Consider the following 26421-nt stretch of genomic DNA (forward strand, 5'->3'; position numbering starts at 1 on the left):
ACGGACCAGGCATTATACTCTATACCCTACGGCTGAAGTACAATTTTGTAAAATTAATATATCCAGCGTCACGTCGCCAATCTTCGCAAGAGGGTACATAAGGTTCTTCTTTCGATTAAACTAAACACTTTATACAAGAATCTCAATAAAACTCGAAGGTGCTTTCTTCCCGAAGAGTATGAAACGCTTTTTCGTGCCTCAACTGAAGTGTAAATAAAATTTCATGATGAATTGGCAGTACCCATCGTAAAGATTCCTACAGCTCATTCGGATTCTTCATGAATTCGCCCGGGAGTGTTGAAAGAAAAGATCGCTTCGATACGTAATATTATATAAAACCAGTTCCAATTTAAGGAATAAAAATTGAACCGAACATTCGAATGGTGAAATTGAACTCAACTGCCTTATAACCTTTGTTAGAAGCTGGCGTTAGAGAAACTGAAGTTCTAGTTCGTTGGCATCACCCGGTATTATCCAAGGCCCATGAAGACGAAAAGTCGGTATACCGACGGTGCGTGACGCGATCTGTCGTGTCGAGATGACTCACTGACACGAGCTACACGTATCTAGCTACCAGGAGAAAAGGACCACGTATAGATGCAAGAGGCGGGGAAAAGCTAGGAACGAAGAGGATCGCGAGGAGGAGGCAAAGGAGGCGGAGGAGGCGGAGGCGGGCGCACCTCGGGCATGAAGGCATGAAAGGCAGTAAATATCAAAGGCACTGATCTGTTTCAACGACCGCTCTCTTGCGGGCATTTTCAAAGCAGTGGGTTCAGATGCCACGGAGTGGAGTAGTCCTCTCGGTTCGAATAGCAGAGACCAGAGAACTGCTTTGAATAAGAAATTAACATAATGCCATGCTTCAATAATATTACACCTTGCAAGCTCCCGCGTAGATGCATATTTCGTTTCGATACCGATACCCGGAACAGGATGCTCCCCCGGAACTACCGAGCCGCAGATGGACGAGGAGGTATCGTAGATTTTCAGAATCACAGCTGAACATAGGAACGCGATCGGTAGTGCAGACGATCGGCAATAATCGTGAATAATATACGGATAACTGTGTATCGAAAATCGTAGAAAAGTGATATCGTTCAAGGGTGAATGAATCTAGCACAGTAGGACAGCGCAACCTTGAGCTTGCAGCAAGTCTTCTTGTTAGCAGGCAGAGGCATCTTCTGATCCCTCCTGGGTCCTCCTGCCATCTCTCGGTCCTGCTCGTTTCGCAGAGTTACCCAGCGAAACACTGTGATTATAGGCATCCAAGGGTCTGTTATACTAGCTGGTAATAACAATGCCGCCTGCTTTACTCCCGTGGCGAAGCAGGCATCACTCTCACACTGCTACGCTTATACCCAGCTAACGCAGCACCGGGAATATCATTTCTCCGCATATCTCTCTCTCTCTCTTTCTCCCTCTCTCTCTCACACACACACACACGTGAAAGTATTTCGAGAATAAGTCTCCTCTTTTTACCGCAAGAGGGTACCGACACGACAAGAGACTTCCACGGTCCTCCCTTCACCCGGAGGACTTCTACGTTCGCCAGGCTACTAACGCGTAAACCAGGTAATGGGTAGGCGGCTTGCGGCAAGAGTCGAGAGCAATTTGCATTGCTTATTTCCATGTCATCCCGCGTACCAACTAAATACTCAGAAAACAAAGATATATACACCGCACTTCCCCCCGTATACCGGCGTGGTTCATTATTCGGAACCGGTATTAACCGTGCTCCTACAGGACATTACTTCTTCGTCGGTTCATTTTTGGGAAAATTCAGATGAGCCGCACGGAAAAGTTATTTTTCCGAATGCGGTTAGTATTGAATGAAAAGGAGACAGATACACTATTGATCTTCTATTATTGCAGGAATGACTAATACAGTAACTCGATTGCACCTAAATTCGTACATTTTATCGTAATCATGGATAAGCAATTAAGCAAACATTGATACCAAAATTATCTACGTGCAGACTTTCTACAATTCACATTAAACACTATTTCAAACACACAGTGTAACGATAGATCCTTATGAAACTTAACTTAACTTTGGCTGGTGGCAGTTCGTCTGTCTGTCTACAATTAGCAAATAAAACAATTTTCATCGGACTATAGGGATAGCCCAAGTAACTGATAACAATTGATAACAGATAACAATTGATCGGTATAATTTTACAAAGTGATTCGTAGATTCGTTTCAATTATTCTTACTGTCACATAGGGTATAAAAATACAAATTTATATTCAATTAGATTTTTTTCAATTTTGCTACAGGCAAAACAAGTAATTGAAATTTTGTCACTGACCTCGGAAACACCTTTGAAATTTAGTTTTTAAAAAATACTGGGAATCAGTATCATGAAAGCGGATCCTTGCGAAACTTACAACTATTACTGACGTCTTTTTTGCAACCCATTTATCATTATGGATAAAAATTTACCGGGAAATGGTTCGATGTTACTGCTTGAATTTCGTTCAATATTTCATCAACAAACGAGTTCAAATAAGTAAATCTGGAAGAAAACGAAAAAATAAACTGAGAGGTCCGCAAATTTCTGGTACCACCGTTTGCTGCCTTCACGGCCACTTAAGCTCGTTAAGCTTCTTAGCAATGTTTCGTTTCCGAGCAACGCCAACACTCGGGAGGCGAGTGCAAGCAAACCCACTTTTTCAGCCGTGATAAGAAACGCGGCAACTTGCGCTGGAGCAACACGGGAATCGCATCTTACGAGCTCAAGAAGTTCGGCTTTTTAGAACGGATATATAACGAGCGCGAAACCAAGTACTGGACCGGACTAAGCACACACACAAACTTTTCACATTCAATTATAGGCACATATATATGCCTGTATGGCCGGAAGGTAGGCCACCAGAAAAACACCAATTGGTTCTCGTTACTTCTTTCCATTCCAAAATCAGAAAACCAAGAATTACATTCACATCGTCCGTACAATATCAATGACGATTGGGTGAAAAAACGTGTGGAACTTGACCAATCAAGAAGTTTCGCAGTGATTCGTTGTACCTCTCAATTGGATGATCAATTACATAGTCGTCAAAAATTCAGATCCACAGGGTAAAGGTGCTATTTTGCGTAATGTCTATGTGCAGGTAGCTGCCACCTCCTTGTCCCGCGTTCAACTTTGGACGCTTCGAGCGACGGTGCATAAAATACGAGCTGTCGGTGGTTAATCATCGATAATTATCAGCGACCACCTTGCAAGGATACGCATCTCGGAAGCAGATACAAAATTACTCATTCCCTCGGAATGATCAGAGTAAAGGCTGGGCTTCTAATCCAAAGCCAAGCAATGAGGCTCTGGGATTTAGAATGACAGTCGCGGTGTGAGAACAGCTGCATTCATCACGACCCGTGCAGGGTTTAATTGCAGTCATAACAGAATGCCTAGTTCGAGTCGTGACGTTGGTACGTAGCTTAGATTATCCCAAGGTAACCGAGTATACATACAAACTGGGTATGAATATGCACTTATACCGATTAGGTACAACCGCAGAGGAACTCGGGCGCCATCAGTTTGAGGCGAGCATATTATTCTAACGACAAGCAATGCATGACGAGTTTAATTGAATCCACGACTTGGTTCGGGCGTGCCTGACCTAAGGAAAGAGATAACTAAGGACAAGCCTGCAGGACCGACACGACGGTGAACAAATAAATCAAGTCAACGACTCCCTGAGCTACGTTCCCCAGTGAAAGATCAGGGATATTCTAAGACTGAACCACGACCGAGGTTCGGTTTCATTTCCGATGTTCACTCTACGAGTTTAATGTTTTGTACAGCAGTGAGAAGGAGGAAGTGAACTAACGGTTATCCACCCCGACAATCTCCGGCTATTGATTTTTAATAAGGTTGATAGAACCAAACACCGCGGAGGGATAAGACAGAAATAGGGTTCCGCAGAGAGCGGGAATAATTCACGTGTTATCTACACCATCTCCCCGCGGCAACGAGCGGCAAGCAACGTTTTCTCCGCAGCTTTGGAACCGGGATATAAGGGGGCTTCACTCCTATGGTAGGTACGCCGCACCGCATGTCGCAACGTGCATAAGGGTGTACACAAATACTGTACTACACGGATTACAGCACTCGCAGTATGCAGGGTCAGTTCTCGGCTACCTCGGGTCGCCGTCTGCCCTCGTAAGCTACGGCAACACCACGGCTGCAGTTAATTAGTTGAAAACGTTGACGTGACTGAAAGTGGAACGAGCTCTGAATATAGCTTCACCGTGCAGAAAGAAGCACGCCTTTTTTCTACTACCAAGAAACCTGGTGCAAGAATGTACGCTCGACGTACGTATGACGTGCGGTTGATTATAATTAAAGGCATAGTTACGTCTGCGTTAATTATTGTGTGGAAGAATTCAGATCATTTCAGTTCTATACGGCCAAGTTAAGAAATTCGTATCGTCATTGAACTTATTGATAGTCTTAGTATGTTTAGAATTTTTCGGGACCAAAAACTTTCTGAATCAATTTCAACTAGTTAGCAACACCCACGAAGCTCTGAATTCCTGCCTTCATTGATTTCTGAAATACTTCTTACCTCGACACTTTTTGCCAGTGCCTTACAAACACGACATTGCGTCAGTAGAGTAACCGAAAGACGAAGTATTCTAACATAGAAAAAATCGTGTACCTAAATTGATATCAAGGCACCTAATTAGCAGTTAAAGTCCAACCAATGAGTTGCGCAACGACTCGTAGTCAAGCTTTTTTCACATGTCTCTGCTCTTATTATCCCCGGCGTTATTAAATCGTTCGATCAAATTTCTACACCGCGTAGTTACGGCATAGTTGAAAGTTCGGCGATACTGAGGAGGTAAAAGCAACTTTGCAGGACCGGTCCACCGAGCGGATGAAATAGAGGAATTCGCGGTTGAAGTAGGTAGGTGGGTTGAAAAGCTGCAAAAGACTTGTCTCCCGTAAAGAGTTGTCAGGGTCGTCTCTGGGTAGTCGGTTTGTAAGCGCCATCAATCAGTCACGAGAGAACTCTCCAGATACGACTATTTGAGGAATGCCCCGTGCGTTGTTAACGTATAATGGGGGTTTAATTAATTTTATGGGTGTCCAAGGATCTAAGCTAACCGCGACATTCACGGAGAGATTCCTTTCTTCCAAGTTCCTCGAGAGGCTGCCAGCCGCGGCGCAACCACGGTTCTACCCTGCTTGCCATGTATCAAGCATTTTCACGTAATTTATCTACCATCAACGCACCGCACCCTCTTCACCGATCCCTGCCCTCTGGCCGCAGCGTAGTTTCGATAACAATCGGAGAACGGGACGACGCAGCAGCCGCCTAGTTTGGAAAATATTTACCACTGAATTTTAATTATTTGCTCTTTCCATAGGCCGTTTTACCTGTCACCGTTTTCTTACATATCGATTAACAATCTCTCTAACAGTCCTAACGATCAAAGAAAAAACTTCCGTCTGCACCCTCATTTTCATCTCGATCTCTAGCTCCCTTTTCATTACGCTCAGGGTCTACCTGCATACTCCAACCCTCGTACGAGATCACCGGTTAGAAAGCATTTCGCTTCGTTGACACGTTTGACAGAACGAGTAAGTGTTATTGGAACGAACAGATGAGCGTCCGCTTCTTTTACAGTATTTAAAGAGCACCTGCAAGCACCTCAAGAAGAAACTAATAAGAGAAGGAAGTATGATAATCAGAATGGTACACTCTAGAAAACAAAGAACATATTACTCTTCCACGAGGTTGAAGTTAGTAACGTTGTCGTAATTGGAAGAAAAAATTCACTTTCTTCCGACTTCAGAATGACTTTAAAGGAGCTAAATTTCCAAAATATAAGTATTCCTTGCTTTATCACAGCCTATTAAATATCAGACATTTCTTAAGTCGCGAAGTAACGGTTTACCTCGACAAGCATCGTTAAAATAACGTTACTAACTTCAGATGATAGAATTTCTTCTTATAGACTCCGAGGAAGGTCGACCTTCAATGACCGAAACCTCAGCCAATTTAAATAAACAGATTTGACCATTTATACCCACGAAGAGTACATATTTCTTCATCGTTACTAACTTCAGCAGGATACTCTTCTATCGAAGCAATGGGATCATTGCAACAGAGTAGCTGTAACTTGGTGCGAAATACTGTCTAGCTGGCGCAACTGAAGCGATTCTCAAGCGAAAGGGATATCGCATCGGAGATCGAGGAATTCGTAGAAAGTAAAACTAGCTCCAGTAGAAGATGAGTCGACGTAACGTAAGCATACATTAGCGTTGCGGCAGAGGGTCTCCTTCGGAGATATGAAGATTGAGGAACGTCTACCGGTATTCTCGAAAGGCTCGTCAGCTGTCAATTAGTATGTACCTTATACCCGACTAATTCCATCGTGCGCCGTTTCTCCGTGATGCAAAACCGTGCTTTCCGGCATGATTTTTTAATTCGCGCAAGCACTGCTCGAACTGCACGCAGGTGATTTTTGCGTTACATGATCTACCTGCACTCCCTAATCAAGACTCGTAATCACGCAGGAGACTCGGAGGAGAAAACACAGTCCCGAGTTATACGAAATACCCAAGTTGCAACCCGATGTCACGCTTAACCGAGTGTTTTCTCAGAGATAACCGGATGATTGGCAAGTTGTAGGTATACGAAATGAATAACATCACGGGTCCAGAACGCAAGTGGGCCGACATGCCAGGTTATCACGTATGGATCTAACCCTCCTCGTTGTAATGAAAGGTGCGGCGCGAGGCGGCCGCTCCAGGATCTGACGGTGAAACGAACCATTCCTTCCACTGATCCCCCGTTATTATCTTGAAGAAAATTTGCATGGAAACGATTGCTAAAAACTACTGGCTTTGATAATTACGCGGAAAATCCCCGGCGCGAAATGTAAATCCTTTACCGAGATCAGCTCAGGCTTGCGAAGGTGATCCGAGAAAGACGCGGCTGATTGCGGAAAGGTCCTTCGGCGAGGAAACGTCTAGGCTTGGAACTCCGTGGATGGATACCCGTATAGGTACGAGATGTGCCTACCTACATTCTTCCGCATGAACGAAGACCGAGCCGAGTGCCATGCCATGTTCGTCCAACGACGGGGGGTTGATTAAAATTACGAACTCTCATTAAGGTTCGAATTACGCGCCAACATCTGGTGGTAATATGACGGGTGTCTTCTTCCCTCTCGATGTGCCTTTCATCCATTTCGCTTACCGCAAGCACCCAATATTTACACTATAATACAAATTTTTCGAATATGTAAATAGATTTCAAATCTGCTGCATGTGGAAGACGACTTTGCAATTTGATGTTGAACCGAAATGCCAGAAAAGATGAACGGTAGATTCTGGCAGAAGGACGACGGTGGTTATACACGAGATGGAATATCTGTGTATGAAATCTAACCGAATTTTTCCACTCGAGCTTGAAGGAAAAGAAGAAGAAGAAGGGAGGACCTACCCGGAGGTTGAGAGTGTGTCACACGAGTGAAGAATCACGAAGAATTTTAACCATTCTTCTCAGAGTCCGGAAAGAATTCTGCAGAGGATAAGATACTTACACGCAGGCTAAGCTATGAGATACCATCCGATGCTATCCGTGGAAAAGAAAAGGCACCACCACACCGGGAAGATAATAATATTCTCTGGCCAACGAGGGACACCTTTCTGATTAATGACTACGATTTTATTACAACGACAGATAAAACCTGTTCATCTCCAATTCCATCAGCAGTTGGAAGAACGCCAGGTCCCTACAGAGCTACGGACCTGATCCTTGAACGTATAGTAAATGTGATCGACTTGAATTTACGTGAATCCAATTTCTATAAAACCGTCTAAAAATTTTTCTTCCCTCATTTATCGTGTCTCCGTCATCTCAAGTTCTGGAAAGGAATACTTTTTAATCAATCACTTGTCCCTTTGAGCTAATGGTATAGTTTTACTATCAACTTCCTCACACTTTCCTCAGCTCGTTCGAGAAGAGAATTTCTGGCCACGGAATTTACGGACATGAAACGAGAAGAGGAACGCGGCGCAGAAGTTACGCCCTAATGGTTGTGACACAATCCCGAAAGCTAAGCGTAGAGTTATCCGACCAGCATCTCTCTATTCGTCTTGAGTCTCGATGTTACCGTCTACCGTCACTCGAGACACAGCGAGATTTCTTCGCCGAAGACGCCCTCCACGAAATTCTGTTATTAATGATACTGTAATCGTTGTCACTTGATGTTGCTGTATTATTCAACGTAATCAAGGATCGCGCTGCCGCTCAGTACCTTGTCAAACCGCCACCTCTCCGCTTTGTGAGTGATTTCACGCAAGTTCTACTTCTAAATGCGTAAAAACACACCGCATTAAATCGAGGAATTCAAGTGACGATAAAAACGAGAGCGATACGGGACGTAAGAAGGTATCAAAGTATGCAAATCGTATGCTGAAAGGAGAAACATCCCCGAACCAAGCCTGCTTACTCCGCAGGAGTAAGCCACGTTTGGTTTGAGATTATGACTCGCAGACCAAATACTAAAGCCAGAGATCAACATCCGTGCATTTTAAAGCCGAGGCTGCAAAAGTTGGGAATATCTCGACCGAGGAGGGTCCGTTTTATACGGCGAGGTTATCTTTTCCATCGCGTGTTTCACGTCTTGGCGGCTTTTACCGCAACGCAGACTGCTTTTTCTTTCCTATGCAAATGCATCAGGTCAAGAAATTGCGAGAGATTTACGTCAGTGAGCAACTTTGCGCCGCGAGAACGAAGATGCAGTCTGCGAGGCTTACCGCGATGTATGCACCGGTTCTACACCAACTCGTATGTAGACAACTTAACCTTCTAGCTTTGGGATTGTGCATAAATATTTATGTACGTGTATAAATCTGTACAAATGTATATTGTTTATGCCTCATTTCGGAGCACGAATTGGATCATCCCATCTATAAAATGTGTAGATGGGCTATTACGTTTTATCACATGTCCGAACATATAATATTGAACGCTGGAGTAGACAGGAGAGAAGATAGATGCGAATAGATTTCCTTTATGAACGTCGTAATTGCGTATTCCCAGCTCGTGTTTTTCTATATCGCAGAAGAGCAATTCGGTGAATGATCCTCACGAATGGCTTGCGATGAGGTGGAGAAATTTTTCCTTCATCTAAATAAAATCGTCGATTCATGCAGCACTATAACATATGCATGCCATGAATGGCACAGATACGTCTCGCGATGAAGTGACAAAAATGTATGAAGAACTCGAAAGACGTAGTGCAACAGCCTCGTTCAACGGTTGATTAGAACCAAGAGTAAAACGACGAGTGGATAAATAAACAGTACAACAATTGATTTTCATCCGTAGATGATCGCCGTCCCTATAATAAAACCAACTACGCGAAAGAGTAAAAAATTCCGAGAAAGTAATTGACCGAACAAAAGGTGCGCGTTCTTGAAGGCTGATCAAGCCGAGAACGAAGAGACGCGAGGACGACGAGCCAGCCTGCTAATGAAAATTACCTGCAGGGGCCACGTGCAACATGTGACGCCGTATTTGGCTGACACAAGACGCTGCTGGCGCAATCAGCCTTCGGTTGTATGCATACGTATACCGGCTGTATCCCTCCTACCTACGGATGGGCAAGTGCCGGAGCGACGAAGAAAATGCTAATATGATTTGTGTTAATTATTTAATTAAGAAAGGAACACAGACCGCTTTGATTAGCACCATCGTGTTCCTCACTTTATTGCTGCTCTCGCGGCGTACCGTTGCGCGGACGTCGCGGCGTCGTAACCATATGAGATAAAATTCGTCCCCGGTTGTTACAGGCCGTAGGTATAAGAACAGCCGCGCGTTACACTCACGAGCTCGAACGCCGTGCACGCATTGGGTTAGAAAACACGCAGGCTCACGAACACTAACTCATCCCAGATTACCTCTACCGCCCGTATCCCATTCCCTAGACGAACCTGCGCGATGATGATAACTTATCCGGGAAGTAAATTTTTTCCTCTTGCAATTAGTTTCAGCTATGGGAGGCCACATTCTGCACTGCTGCAGTAGAGTCGAGGGAATGAACGGTTGAAATATCAACGAGCCGTAAACGAGTAAATTTAGCCGTAGGACACGTTAGTGAACGTTGCAAATTATTCCCTCGGAGTTATTGTTCGTATACCTAATACAACAAAGCCGTCAAGTATAACCAATTTTCGATAATTGAACACCGGATTGTACGCATACGAGTATGTTTGTACGAGTTGTATTATACGTGAAAGGAGTAAAATACGAGCTACCTGTATTTCTGGTCAGATAAGACTGGAATTAATTGTTTGTGTCTCAAGTTGCGCGTACGAGTTCTGCTCCTCGATGGAGTGGCGTAGGCCGGTGCGATGTGTCGCTGATTGGACGGACCCGTGTAGATACCCACTCTGTTGATTTATAAAAGAATTTGAGTCGAGTCACCCGACAACGTGTCGCCCGTTCTCACATACCTGCCGCTCGTTTTTTCTCACCGATATGGCTAGATTATTTATATATTTATTTATATTTTTTTCATTCTTCGCTTCGTTGATTTTTCTTTCCAGCCACTTTTCTTCTCATCCCTCGATCATTTCACCTCGCTTTATATATTTCCGATGCAATTTAGCTTCCCGCGAGTGGGTATCGTTCGATACACCAAAGTTAAGGGTTGTAGTTTATTTTATGGGTCCGCTTCTCATCCTCAAGTTCGTCCCACGCGCCCGCCCGAGAACAGGAAGTGCAGGGCGCGGTAACGACCCCATTGTGTTACTTCGCACGTTGTTCGGACGTTTGGGCGTTGAGCGTTGAGCGTTTTCAGTACCCACCTTATACCAGCCGCGTGCCTTCTTTCGCATATATCGCGTGTACAAGGCGTCCACGTACCAGCGCCGACGAAATATGGCTCTTACGAGTGTGACGAGCGCCTTTCAAGAAGTGCCGTGATAGGCATAAAATCAAGTGACGCAATAGGAAGAGGAAATGGGGTATATTTTTCAACTGGAGGCCCGCCAACTCCGACACGCGACCTAATTCATTCTTCGAAAGAGCTTGTATACGTATAGAGATAAAGGTATAAGGCATAGGTATGGGAACGGGGGCGGATCACCAGGGTGTACTCACCCCAGCCGATATGGAACCTTATTTTTCCGGTTGATTAAGTGGCGAGTTTATCATTTCCGTTGTCAGTTCCCCGAATAGCAGAATAGCAACACGCGAACGCGAATGCGAACTGCCGCGCGAGATTTATATGCGGGAATAAAGTGGATTTGTTAGAATATAGTGGGTACGGGTACGCGGGAGAAATCATCTTTAGACAGAAGATGGGATTGCCTAAAAGATTGAGGAGCCCGAAGGATGAGAGATCCGGCGGGCTGCGGACGAGACGGAGAGGAGGAGTGCCTTGATAATATCCAGCGATAAAACCCCCGACTAAACGACATCAGGGCGGGAAACATTTCTCGTTTCTTAGTGAAAGAATAGATTCCCTTCGAGGATACGCCGACGACGCATTAATTCACTCACGAATTGTGCCCAATATATCTCACGTCTGCGAATGCGTGAACATCAACCCCCCTCCCCTCGGATGCAGATTTTCGAATGAAAATTCTTTTTCCAAATTATGGTGATCCGCCCTCAAAATATAGCACGATAAAAACGTCAATGACGCTCAACGGAGAATCGTTGAAACATGGAATCATTATTTCAGGGCAAACTTTACGTGGTCACGTAGAGAAAATTTGTTCAAAGAATGTGGAAATAAGAGAAAAAATTGTGGACACAGGCAGGTAAGGGAGATTCTTTATTGTCAGTGTGGTGAATGTGTTCGTTACCTGAGCAACGAATGCTGGTATTATTAATAAGAAAAATCACGTCTTAACTCAACGAAATAAATGCCAAAACCGATTAGTATGGTCGATAAGAAGAATATATCTCAAAGAAATTTTGCTATTAATTCCATACATAATCTAATAATTTAGTAACGGGGGATACCTAAGCGGATTTGCCACACCTAGCATCGCGGTCGGTATATTTTATGGCCGCCATCGTTATCGCTGCTTGGATCTCCCGATTCTGAAACGAACGACCGGCGATCGACGAAGACTGACGGAAAGCTGCAGTCACACGCTGACAAACGCTTGCAGAGTGTTCTTTGCATACTACCGAGATCGGTGGGATCGATAGCCGGGGTTACGAGGCGATTCCAGTTCGATTGTCAGCCGGATATACCGGATGTACCCCAAGCGTGATCTGGAGCGTAGGTGCAGCTGTGCAGCGTGTAAAACCGAGAGTGAAAACCCGGGATTCGATGCTCTGCTTCATTTGTCGTTTCGTTGGGTTCTGACGCTTCTTTCCGGTGTCGATTTCAAGTACGTTTTAACCCGTGAGAGCCTCGGGCTTTAACCAACTGCAGCGGGCGACGCAGGGGAAGAGATATGCTCAGGCTAGGTTCGAAAGCCTATTAAAGGTTCAAACACTTGACGGCAATCTATAAATTACACCTCTACGCGAGCGCCATTAACGCGTTACTTACAAAGTAGGTACCTACATTCCCTGCCCATTTCGCGGCTAACGATCGACGCCACTGCCGCTCTTCCGGCTGCATGTTTAATCACGTCAGCGCTCTTTTATTTTCAACTAAAACAACCCGACGGTTGGTTATTATTTGAAAAAAATTATTTTTTTCAACTTTAAAGAATTTAAATGAATTCCAACGATCAGATAGGTCAGGTGAAAAACAGGATTTACATTATGTACCTATACTTGCATTATACATACCTTATAACAGCTCAAATACCACACACGCAACTCGCGTCATAAGATTCCCCCTCGGAGTTTTTCTCATTTTCTGTAAATCGTCCTCAGGATAAAATAGAAACAAACTCCTCCGAGCAGGACGTCGTATATAAGAGAGATAACGCTAGCCATGATCCTGTTTCAAAGAAGCAAAGCACCCTGATGTAGACTTCTACAATTGCTACGATTACACCTGTTATATCATCTTCCGTTTCCGCAGCTACAACGATCGACGCACTTTTATCTCCCAAATGATGTTGAATCTCAAGAGGAGTTTTCATCCACTGCATTGTGCTGACTGTGAGTTCAAATTTAGATAGTCACATCCAGTCCCTGTTGCAAGCACAAATCAAGCGTAATAAGTTTAGTGATCAAACTTCACAAACCACAAATCGAAACAGCTAGATCTGAATGTTTGTATTCAGCAGAAGACGACAATGGTTAAGATACTCATTGATAACTTCACTACTTTGAAAACCAAAGTGTGATATACCAAGTCGTCATGCATCTGAAGATGAAGTACTACATTGAGAGAAAAACTGGTTAAGTCAACTGATTTGCAGTTATGGGCGGCCGAATGAATACTTATCTGTGTCAATTCAAGATCTGTTGGTCTAAAATAAGCATTTGGTTAGGCCAACAGATCTTGAATCGACACAGATAAATATTCATTTCGCCACCCGTAACCGCACATTTAGGTAATTCAAGAATAATTTTCTCTCAGTGTAATAGTAAGATGTCGTGCCGCGATGATGGACACTTGAGTGCACGCCTAACCATGACTTTTCCAGCAGATCCAGCTTGTACAGAGAAAAAGAAGTATGAGAAAGAAGAAGAAGAAGAAGAAGAAGGTGTTTGCGAAATTGAAATAAAAGTTCTTATCGCTGAATGATTAATGGGGCCAAGAGTTACCCTTGAGCTAACCAGTAGTGACATTTTCTCTGCCGGGTGATGAAAATTGAAGAAAAAAGTAATTCAAACTGTAATTCCTTTCCGCTATCGTTCGTGGCGACGTTAATCTCCATGTAGCTACTATGCATACACGGAAAAATTTGAATACGAAATTTTAGAGTATTCTCGATACCATTTAACATTTCTTTATCGGCGCAATAGTTATAGCTGATTTATATACACGTGCGCCGGTATCTCTCCCCAAAGAACGACAAATTGCTAGCCGAAAGTGACACGAATGATGTTCAAGATCATTCGGTGTTCCCAGGCAATTTAGTTTCGAGTTAACTTTAATCAGGATTAACTGATTTTCTTTTCCTCTACTTCTCGTAATGAGACTCGCCCTGCAGATTTCGAGGCGCCTACAAATTTTCAGACGAGAGCTGCTCTTGGTCTTAACGTAAATGCCACTTTCCTTACTGTCCACTCCAGTTCCTTGAGAATTAAGCGAACGAAGCACCATCTCAGTAAACGACCATAACCACTTGTTACTTTCATCTCGTAGAGCCAACTTAAAGAACCAAAGAGTGTCCTGAACCATCCCGTAACTCGTTACGCGAAGGATGCAACGTGGACTAAAGCGAAAAGCTGTCACCCCGTGAGGGAGGCCGATTATAAGAGGAGTAACCTTATCTCCGAAGAGATAAGAGACGCCTTACACATCCGAGGTCCGGCTGACCAGAAGAAGCTGCAGCACAGAGGCTAGGGCGTAAGTATGTTTATGTTCGGTGGTCCCGGACAACCGGTGGAGCTTAATTAACTCGAGGCGAGCGGTAGCCGGGAGAGTACCTTCCTACCGACCCGCTAAAGCACCAAAGTGGCCCAGAGCGCAAACAGTGCGTACAGCTCTCCGGAGTACCTACACGAGTAGATGTACCGACAAGAGTCGACACAAGACACCGCGGGCCTCGGGCATGCGTGTTTAGCAACATATTTATCGGGCACACCGTCCAAGGTTTTGCGGGTGGTGGAGATTAGATGTGTTTTATAGATAAGCTGATTCCGATCTGCGTGAGATACCGCCGCGATAATCTCCAAGGATCCAGGGTTCCGCGAAGGTCCTGGGACTCCAGCTCACAAAGACGTCCGAATAATTGCCGCACGATTTTCTTCTTTGTATACAATACAGTCTGTATGGATTCACCGATGATCAGTCTGTGGCAACCAGCTTCGATCGATTTGCGACTTTGGCACGTCAATTTCGATGCAATTTCATGAGACACGCATTAAAACGTGAAAATACATGTCTCATGAATTCACATAAAGATTGACATGCCAAAGTTGCAAATCGATCGAAAGTGGTCGCCATATTGGGATGATCGGTGAGTCGATATGGACTGGGCCATATCAATACCCATGGGCACGATCATGTTCACTTAGCTGTCAGTGAAAGATCGAATTGCAAGGTACCGCGATCGTATTCAAATGAAATCATTATCCAAGGAACATATTTCAAGTCGTCGAGCCAAGATCGGTACGGGGAAAAGAACAAAAAAAACTTCATCACACTTTCAAAGTACCCAATTTATTTCGGTTGATTTATGATCATCAAACTGCGAGAATGACTTGGATCGAATAACCTGATGTAACTCATCCATCATTTTCTTTTTATTTAAATTGAATATTTTATTCCCAATTGCAGAGTTGTAAATCAGCATGAAGAATAAGAGCAAAATAAAATGCAAAATGAAAACAGGATAAAATTACGGTGATCATTATTTGAATCGACTCAAAGCGAAGAAACAATATATTGTAAATAGAAAAGATGAACTAATTCATTATAATTTATTCCCGCGTTATACGTACACACGTCATGGACAAATATATAGGTATAGTCATACATATCGTCGGGTAGGTCGCGGAACTCGCGTCGATTGGTCACGAACGTTTGAATCCGTTCCGACAAATTTATTTTTATTTATCGTTTTCCGGTGAATAAAATTGACGATTCGATTAGTGACGGTGAGATACCGCGAGGCATTAGCTAGAGAACCGAAGACCATGAATATAATAAGGCGATACAGGTATACACATACATAACGTAGGTATAGAAGAATAATACGGGTGAAGTTCAAGATCGGATTGCGTAATTTTGGTGGGCTGCTATTGCATCTAACTCACCCGATCATGCCTACCGCCAAAGCGAAGGACGAGGCTTTTTTCCAAACTTACAACGCCACTAATAGGGCTTAACATTTTTTATACATTTATATATTATATGTGTGTGTGTGTGTGTGTAAGGAGAAGAGAGGGAACTTCGGGTTCACAAGGAAAGTGATCCGGGAAGAGAAACTGCTAACACAGCTCATTTATCCCAGCTACCGGCCTTGCTCGCCGCCTGCAGTGCACTCGTCGACCACCGAGAATAACGGTCCTTCCATTCCAATTTTGCCGTTCCCCGCACGTTCCCCGTTTATTATTTTCGAGGAACATTAAGGATTTTTCTTAGCCGTGTGTAGTATGTGCTTATATATATATATATATATATATATATATATATATATATATATATACGTAAGCTTCCAGGTTCCCAGAATCATCAGTTATATTCCCATCCGACGTTCTTATCCGGTCAGTAAATTAACCGGTATGTCGGTGAGACAAAACGCGGGGCTCGTCCGTGTTTTGCTGGGATTCATCCACACACGCCTGCACGCGGGGTCTGGAAAGCAACCTATTAAGTCTCAATTAAGTTGGCAATCTAGGAGCTGAAAGTCGATGGTTATAGCGGGGCTCGTTTCTCTATCAGCTGGCAACTGCCAGATGTATTGTTACGCCGGGCACAATGCCACGGTAATGCCTGTAACGCGCCAACAATGGTTGCGCACAATGGATGTGCTCCGATAAGTGTGGGTTAACGTCTGACTGTACACCGTATTTTAACCGTAGGTACACACCGTATACACAGGATACGTAGGTATCCTCGGACATACAACGCATCTTGGTATATGGACCACAATTGAAAGGTTTCATTTTCCTATAGTTATACACAAATTTCTCAAAGACAGAAGCATTTCCATTGTGTATAACGTGGATGGGTACTTATACAAATGACGCGCATGTCATTACAGAAGAGAACTTGGACTTCGACCCATTTTCACAGATCATACAATCGATGATTTACATCATCATTATCATACCGACGAGTTCAGTTGGGGAAGAGTTAAGCTTTGGTTATTGGTAAATCGATCAATTTATAGTGAAATGAATCACTTTACTGTCTGGTGAAAAAATATTGCGATTGAATTAAACCTGAAGAAGTGAACAAGTAACGAAAGCGAAAATTCACGGGGTAGATAGGCGCAATTGACGCGGGATAAAATTATAATAAAGGCTTGTAGCATCCGTTAACGGTCCAAGTGGAACGGAGTTCAAAGCATCCCGTCGGACGGCTGAATTAGTATAAACCTTTCACGTAAAGCTACTGCAATTATTCCGTTCAATGGAATCATGGGGAAGGCTTGTGTTGTCGTTTGATTCTGTCAAATTAAATCCGGTTGGTCGGTGTACGGTGACACGACGGTGGCAAAGCTCTGCCCTGCATCAGCCGCGGCGATCTCTTGTGATAGACAAAATTAAAGGGCGGCGACAAATGAAACGGGAACCGAAGCCCTTTTACTTTCCGTGAAATACCATTGCACGCCCCGTTGACAAATGCAGGCTAAATCCCTGTCGTCTGTAAAACGAGAGAGCGGCGCACCTGCCGTAATGGTCACAATGCGTTAATTCATGCTCCGGCTCAATAATCACGTCAAGTCTGTACCCACGCCTTGTATTAGCTACTCTCCGGAAACGAGGAGAAAAGCCTAAACTAAACGAAGAATGTTTGTTAGAGTGGTAAAAAAAAAACGTTTTTTTTTTTTTTTTTCAAGTCCTATCATCTCAAAAGCTTCTCTAAGGTATAAAAAAATTCCCTCCAAAGCGCAGCTTGATATCTCAATTCTCCATTAAGCTCAACGAATTTCTATTTTTCCATTTAAATAACATGTAAGAAAATTGTTTTAATTGAATTGGAATTTCTTCAATTTTATAACGAAATTTTAATAAAGATTAAGCTAGTACTTACGAATGTCTATTGAATTTTATTTTCTACTCATTAAAAATATATACATTACATAATCAAATCCATTTAAAAAAAAAATATTTGACAATATGGATTCTAAAGTCATATCTGATCAAATATTCATTTGTTGAGAGTATTCAGAGCTCTATAACTTTGTACCCGTTAAAATTACGACAAAACTATTTCAGTGCTTTTTTGTAGAGAATTAAATTTCCTACAAGAATAATTGATGCAAAATTCTATAAAAAAAAATTTTCGTTGCTCTACTGGATAAAAACGTAAAAAAACTTTTTTTACGTGTTATTTAAATGGAAAAATAGAAATTCGTTGAGCTTAATGGAGAATTGAGATATCAAGCTGCGCTTTGGAGGGAATTTTTCTTATACCTTAGAGAAGCTTTTGAGATGATAGGCAAAAAACTTTTTTTTTTTAGACCACTCTAATGTTTATACCCTTTCGTGGATTGTGAACGAACGAATAATCATATCATCCAATTGAATCCAACGATATCAAGGCTGTTGTGACTGTCGCTGTAAGACCGTGCTGGTTAAACAATGAAAACCGACGAGTAAATTATAAACAATATATGTCGTTCGGTATGTATGTAGAAAGAAACGTGAAGTATGTGGACGATTGGGAACAGACTATATTAAATACCAACTCCAGCGAGTGGTACGTAATTGAATCACGCTACGTTAAACTTTTTGCACCGAACATAGCAGACATATTTCCGCGCGTTCACTTTGCGCTGAACGCGCATTCTTCATCCTCGAAGGAATCTTAAATTTTATTCAACTTCGTATAACTGGGGACTAACTTTTTCAGCAATGCAGACATCATTAATTCCGAAGTTTTACTGCAATCGACCGGTTATTACACAAAGCTAAATAACTCTCGGGATTCAATTTTCAACTCGGCCATAAATGAAAGGTATACATACCGTTACAAATGCTGATATTTTGCAGCAATATGTGACACGCGGGAAAAGAAACTGAACATTCACTAGAAACAGGTCACAGAAATAAAATTCGCAATTATTTTACCGTACCTGTCTTAAAACAGTGTCGAGTAAATCATTGAGTTATACATGTATACTATCCCAATCGATTTTCGAAATATTTCAATGCAGATTAACATTTTTGCTATCAAAAGTGATGATTCGTTCCATCATATATTAACGATAGACAAAAGCGAGTACCTTTATTGACATAAAAACGGAATGAAATTTATACAGTACATTTCGAGGTTTAGGGTATAAGAATTATTGTTAGTGTTTACGTAAGTTGTGGTAATATCCTTGTGGACGGTGGTGGTTTTTACCGTGAATTCGCTAATGCATAAGGGAGCACAAGCAGTAATAAGGCTGCTTGTTAGCCGGTGGACGGCTGAGGCCGATTACGGATGGACGGAGAAAAGCGAAGAGAACCGTAGAATCTGCCCCGTCTGATTATATACGAGATTCTTCCCCACGTGTGATTCAGCTCACATTTTTCTAACGGAAACCACATTTTTCTCATAACTCACACAAGGAGGCAAGCCACGTCATAATTGGCTCCCTGGCTTGGTTAATATAATAAGCAGTAAAGTCATTTGAGGGTTTCTTCGGAAATCCCGAGAGAATGTTTCGAGAGACACACGTAACTAAGTTTTAAAGGCTTTACCATCCATCGCGTAACTTTCTAAACAGTGAGTGAACATTGGTAATTCATTGACTTTTTTTTCAATATCATAAATAAATACATACACGCCTTGCTGGAAACAATTCGTGTGTCCGGTATTAAATTTGAGCAAAACCGGTTAACGGGCTTAGAACGACGGGACGAAGGCAAGGAAAGAGAACGCGTGATTTCAAAGAAGTATTATTATCTCGTCAACCGCGGTTCGTGCTATTAGCTTGAAATTTTCTACGGTAGTTGGTGCTTTCTACAGGTATGCAGGGTATAACCCAGCCTTGCATGAATATTTTTTTTTCACCAAATATCCATCCTACAAGTTACATCGTAATAGGTATACCAACCAAGTCTCGAAGGAAACTTTGACCAATTAATTATAAAGACTGAGTCGTAATGATGGAAACAAAGATACTTACGAGCGAATAAGTAAATCCAGCAAATGTCCTACGCGTATGTTTATGACATTGGTGGAAGAAGCTCGATACTCGCTCAAGCTATCACGTGATAAGACGGTACTTCTGCCAACAATTTCATCCGCATGGACAGACAGAAATTCCATTAAAGAGCGTCCGACCCGGATTCTAAGTTTCGCGTCGCAACTGGCCCAACTCTAAGGAATCAGGAGCCACAGACCATGAACCGGGAACAAGGATCCTCGTAACGGACTCACAACGTGTGTTGGTGTAAGTTCCCGTATTACTCTATATGACGTCGCAACTCTCCGTGCCGCTTGGACTAGATTTAGTTTAGTTGAGTTCAGCTTAGTTTACCGAGATTGTCACCTAAATCCGCAAGTTTCCTTTAACCTGTGTGTACAATGTACACACACGAGCATGCGTTCAACCACTGCCGTACAGATAGTCTCAACTACTCGTACGATCCCACTGTCATGAAGTGCTACAGATTCATACGCATATGGTTTGCCTCAAGGGTTGAGCACTTTGTACGCTTACAACTCGTCGTACGCAATATCACCCTCTGCTTGGCACAATTCCCGATATCAAACGGCACCAGAAACGCACTGTATTTAGTTATTACGGTGGTTATTAATTAACAATTTGATAATTCTTTGATGTGAGCCGATTTAATTTGATCTAATTAGATCTAATTAAATTCCTATTTCGTCCCTATCTAATGTCATCTGAATATACCATAATTTCTAGACCTAATTAAATCTGAATAGACGTAACAATAGGTAGCGTACAAATTTTGGTGGATCTGTATAGATATATTTAGATCTAAATATAACGAATTAGATCTAGAAATTATATAAGGTCAATTATTATGAACTCTTATCGTTTATTAGACCTATGTTAATACGTTTCAAAAGCAGATAAGCAAAGTATCCGTATGATTAAGAGAATTCAGAAAGGGAAATGCTTCATTCTTCCCCATGATTAGAAATACATTGTGAGTAATTTTAATAGAAATTGAATCAACGTGCCAAAAACAAAACGGCGATGTTGACTTTATACTAAGCAAAAAAAAAATACCATGTTCTTTGAAACTGGTACACCGTATAATAGAATACTAAAGTACAGTATCGCAGTTCAACTTGACATGTACATGTAGGTACCTGGAGTGTTCCGAAGCATCATCATAGGCTTCGAGGTACATCCCTGACTATCCGGGAAATAAATCGAGTTGATATTCCTGAATTAATCTGACCACAACTTACCGTGAAATAATTTTGAAATGACATGCGGTGACCGAAATCGAAATGAGGCATAGGTTTCATTTTCGGCAAGCGACGTTAAAAACTAAGTTTAATTGGACGATGTAGAACAGTTTCATGAACAGATAAGAAAACCGCAAAATTACATCATCTTATATACGACGCCTTGCGTGAAGTTCACTAAGTGTATCACTAACACCTTTCAGGCTTATATTGAAAAATGCGCGAACCTCCCATTCAATCACACAATTCCAGTATCAGTGGCATTATTTCAATAATCAACAATCACCCTTATGGCAGCAATTAAACACAGTATAATAACTAAAAGTTTAAGAGTTGTGCAAAATCGAAAAGCAGAATACAAATTGCTTGTACCTGTTAGATGGCTTCCAGTAAACTCGAAGTCGTCATCCTGGTCCCAGTGTTTCAGGCTCAGATTAGACAGCGACGTCGCATTGGCGAATTCCAGATTAGCGAAGTGCCAGTCTAGTATCTGCCGATCCTTCGATGATAAATACACGTCACTGTAATATCAAAAACGGCACACTTACAATATTTTCCAAAACAGATCACGTTTTTACGCTTTGCTATTGTTTGTAACGAATTTTTTAAACTAAAACAGATAATGCCAAAAATTTATTGGAGAAAACATTTGAAACAATAATTTATGAGAATTCATTGCGCCGTATTTCATCAAACAGATTATCATAAAGTAAAATCCAATATGAAATCAAAATCGATTAGCTGTATTCAATGGGATCATAACTACCTTGGCGGTGAAGCTTCAAGCTCCTGCAACTTTGCTTCAATTTCTTTTTGCTGCTCGGCAAGTTGATCCCACTCCTGTAAAAAGTAAAAATCTAGTCATACGTTATTTTCTGACTCACGTATGTCATAAAAGTTTGAGAATCGGTGATAAAAAATACCAGTTTATGCGAATATCATCACTAAATTTACAATAAAGCAAAACTTGTCTCAGAAGATGACAACCTTAAGACATACCTTGCAAGCATTGTTAATATCACGCATTTTTGACCGAATGACAAATTCTTGCGTAATGTCACGTGACTGTGATTTGCTATCCGACATTTCTTTGTACTGTTTATTCAACTCTGCCAAACGTTCTTTGATCGCAATCATCTGGAAGAGAAAATGAAAATCACTCACAATATTTCATGTTTTTTGGCACAATTGTGTCATTAGCTTAATATAAAACTCACCCTGTGTTGATTTGAGATCAATCGACTCTGAAGAGAAAGTACAGAGCGTAAGTGTGCAACCTGACGTTGTTTGACTCCTTGCTCTTGTAGACGAATAACCCACTCTAATGCCTGTCCAAGAGATACAGGCCTCGTTGAAGCTGCCTGACCTTGTTGGTTAACTGCAGTGGCTGCACCACCAACGTAATTAAAGTCGAGCTGATGAGACAAGTACGATGTGGCCTCCAGTAATCTGTTGAATTCTCGTTCGACCATTTCATCTTTGTCCTTTGGTACCTGGGAAATACGAAGTACGATAACAGACTGTCAATCACCAAATAAAACTTTGTCTACGCTAAGAGGCTATATTGTTTAAAGACATATTTGCAGGAAGGTTGATTTATACAAACAATACTTTTAACGTACGGTTTGACCATCACTCTCATACAGTGGACACTTTTGTCGGATTTTATGTAATTCCATGTTGATTTGCTTGCTAAGAGTAGTTACAGGATTTCCACCAAGTCCCGTCACAACCATTGCTCCAAGATCAGCGATGTACGAAGATTTTCTAAATGTTGCTATGCGCCCACCGACGCGATCCTGAATGAATAACGAAATATATTGTGAAGAGGTAACCGTCAGATATTTCTACGCTGCTTATCAAAGGATATAATCGCACAAAAAGTCATTAATGTGAAAAAGCAAAATGACTGGACTTCATCTGCATGTAAAAATTTAATTGCGGGTTTATCGTAGAGAATAAGTATAAGAAGCTGATAAGAAGATCAAGCCTTGATGGATGGACAGCTGGTAAGCTCTTGACTTTTTTCTATAATCTCACAGCAGTTGGATTGGATGTTTGTTTATTATCATAAGTCGATACATACTGAGAATAGATTGGTGAAGCATTAGAATAACTTCATGTTATCACTATCCAGTGGAAAAGTACGAATTTATTTATTTGTAAGAATAAGAGAAGGTACTAATCGATGAAAAGAAATAACAAACTCACCCGAGCCTCAAGCACAATAACTTCTAATCCAAATTGCTGCATTTGCTGAGCAGCAGCTAACCCGGCGATCCCAGCTCCAATTACTATAACTGTACCCAATTTCTTCACTGGCAATGGCTAATATAAAAGGAAAGTCATAATACGGGTAACTGATTAAAAGCGAATTGTGTGTAAGATATAGGTTACCTTCATACAATTTGACAAGACGACTTACCTTAAGTCGTTTAAAAACACCAAAATTAATGAAACCGTGCCGTTCGAGAAAGGCGTGAACTCTGCGAACAAGTATCGGATCGCTGTTGTATGGTGCTTCCACAGCTGGCAGAGCATTTTCGATAATTAATTGCTGCTTAGGGTTTTCAAGCCATAGCTGCAGCTGAAATATTAAAATGCTTGATCAAAAATTTATTAAGTAAGGATAACTTCAATTTTGTAGCAGCAACATAAAAGAAATAATTTTGAGTCACGAGTATTCTCAGGTATTAAGATTTTTTCATTCGTCAAAACAAATAAAAGAGAAATGAGAGAAATAGAAGAATTACGTTTGACTAATGTAACACGAGAAATATAATTCACTGTTTAGAATAAATGAGACTAAATGTGCATAACTCACCAATCTATTCCTTATATGAAGAAATACTTTTTGAGTTTGCGGCGGTCCTCCAGACACGTCAAGGAAACAGGCAGCCTCTGTTGAGGTCAGCTTTTCAAACGGCAAACGACTTTGGAAAGCTGCGCCTTCCAGCCCAGTCAATAATTCTTTCACTGGAATTGGTATAGATTATCATGAGGATGTTTGAGAACCTATCAAATTCATGGTAAAAAGATATTCTTAAAAGAGGTTGGTGAGCACTTCTCAGGGGCAGATAGTAATAGAGGTAAGCCTACGCTTATACACGGGTCTACTTATGGTTCTCAACACCGTTCTCAACTAATGAAATTTGAAAAAAACTTTAAAGCAAAGGTTTTCAACAAATTACTAAAGTAATATGTAACTTTTTTCCTCTAATCACTTTTTCTGACTGAACTGAATTATGTGTGTATACAATTCCAAAAAAGTATTGTATGAGCATTCATAAAACACTTCATATTTTTTCACAAACATTTTTTTAAGAGTACCATTCACCATTCAGATAGTTTTTCATTCAGATGTACACATTTTTTGTCTGTGATTTTGACAATAAGCGAAATTTCGTCCTATACCCATCACATGCCGCCATAAGCGCCTGTGTATAAGAAATAAAACTTCAGCTATTAATTACTCGGAGTCCATGTAGACCATCCATTTGAGGTTTTGCATAGTAACGTAATTAATATCAATCAATATTGTTTAAAAACTTGAGTTGCGTGACTACATTCTAATTTGCCTCACCAGGCTTCTTAAGTAAAACCTTGTGTTTAAGTAGTCATTTTAGCAGCAAATGCCTACCATGTGGATCTTCGTGATCACTGTCCTGTTCGTCTTCCTCTTTAGCTTCAACTTTGGGAGCAGTGGACGCTTCTGACGTTTCCTTTTTTGGTTCAGGCAAGATTTTTTTTTCCGGCGTGCCGAGGCCAGTCTTTGACTTCTCGGAAGTATCAGAAGCATTTTCATCATCGATCTGATTGTATTTTTCTTCCATCTCTCTGTACTCAACCTGTGAAACGGCGTTGAAAACGTTATTATTTAGTATTGTGTGAAAGTCGAATAAATTTGAACAATACAATATGAGAAGCCTTAATCCTTATTAATATAAGGGCTTGATCATCTGTAAATAATCATCAACTCTTGTAATACATTAACAATTTCTTCAAACATTCGAGCAGGAACACGACATAACCTTAATTTCTCGACTGTTCTTACGAATGAAGTATCTGTTTAAAAGCCTCCCAGCACGATAATAATTCCGAATGCACAAATATTTCTTATAAAATCTTCACAAGTCACGATTCCAGTAAAAATTCTACTTCTATTTCAAATTTTCAACGTTCAAAGAAAATGACAGGACGCTGGATACGCGATTAACCTCCAACGCAAAATGAGCGTCAGCTTGTGACATTGAACTCCCTGGTATTGAGCATAATATTCAGGACGTACCTTCGGCTTCTTTCTTCGGCTCATTCTGCTATTCCTTATTAGATTCCTCGATCACGTAAGGTTAACGAAGAGGGCAATCCGCACAATGAACGAGGGTTGTTGTTTGTTTTGATCTCTCTCGAGGATCCCGATCTACCGGCACGTTGCCAGACGTTGCGCTGCGTCGAGTGACGTCATCGATAGTCGTTCCTCTGGCAAGTCGATACCTCGCACGCAATAGTCGCAGTTGAAAACTGTACTCAAAATACAAAGCGAATCCATTGAAACTTAGGGGAAAAAGTAGAGGGAAGAATTCAAAGACGGGGTTAACTGAAGATATAATCACCTTCAATCAACGAACACGATTACACGGCAAATTCTCGTAACGACTACTCTGCGGGTAAGTGAGTCTAAAGCAGTGTTATAGATCCGGTAGCTACCTTATCGGCGGAAACAATTTACCACGCAGTCTCATTAGGATAATCTAATCGTCTGTAACAGTCTTTAATCAGTTGACATATCTATCAACGTTTTCCATTGATCTTTCACGAAAAGCTGAGACAAAATACATATCACCTTCACTCTCAAGCCGTTTCGGAGCGTAAGAACGTCGTCGTGTCCTGGGCATGTATACCGCGAGTTTCCTGGGTAAATTTTATCTTTGCGCCCGCAAGTAGGCAACCGGAGCTACATCTTAAGTCAGTATTACCATTGTTGAAAAGATATCTCTATCCGACTGACGCAGTCCGTGAAAGTTGCTAAATCAGATCTTTTAGAAATCGCAATACAGATGTGAGATTTAACGTGAGTTGCCTATTTGCTGGCGTCGAACAGCATACGTTTCCCGAAACTCCCGGTATAAGCTTTATGTTTGTTGGATACAATAACCGAGAAAAATAAACTGCACAAATTGAAAAAAAAAAAATTGCGCGACACTACGCAATACTCGAGAGATAGATTTATTCGAGAGATAGGTTACACTAATTGA

At 41.6% G+C, this 26421-nt stretch overlaps 1 protein-coding gene across 2 annotated transcripts in view; it reads right to left on the reverse strand.

Annotated features, from left to right (window-relative positions):
* LOC124409338 (lysine-specific histone demethylase 1A) overlaps window positions 1-25687 on the reverse strand; it is a 215924-nt gene extending 190237 nt beyond the window's left edge. Inside the window, exons 1-10 of one of the 2 annotated variants that reach the window (XM_046886895.1) lie at window positions 25455-25687; window positions 24807-25014; window positions 23991-24142; window positions 23592-23753; window positions 23378-23494; window positions 22789-22965; window positions 22384-22659; window positions 22166-22303; window positions 21933-22006; window positions 21539-21687 (exon numbers count right to left, since the gene is read on the reverse strand). In XM_046886895.1, coding sequence (XP_046742851.1) covers window positions 21539-21687; window positions 21933-22006; window positions 22166-22303; window positions 22384-22659; window positions 22789-22965; window positions 23378-23494; window positions 23592-23753; window positions 23991-24142; window positions 24807-25014; window positions 25455-25478 — 1477 coding nt within the window. In that variant the 5' untranslated portion in view covers window positions 25479-25687. Of the gene's footprint in view, window positions 1-21538; window positions 21688-21932; window positions 22007-22165; window positions 22304-22383; window positions 22660-22788; window positions 22966-23377; window positions 23495-23591; window positions 23754-23990; window positions 24143-24806; window positions 25015-25098; window positions 25210-25454 lie in introns of those variants that run through there. The other variant, XM_046886896.1, reaches the window with a different exon arrangement.
* Window positions 25688-26421: the final 734 nt, after the last annotated feature.

Source organism: Diprion similis, chromosome 8, assembly GCF_021155765.1.
Source record: "Diprion similis isolate iyDipSimi1 chromosome 8, iyDipSimi1.1, whole genome shotgun sequence".
Classification (NCBI taxonomy): Eukaryota; Metazoa; Arthropoda; class Insecta; order Hymenoptera; family Diprionidae; genus Diprion; species Diprion similis.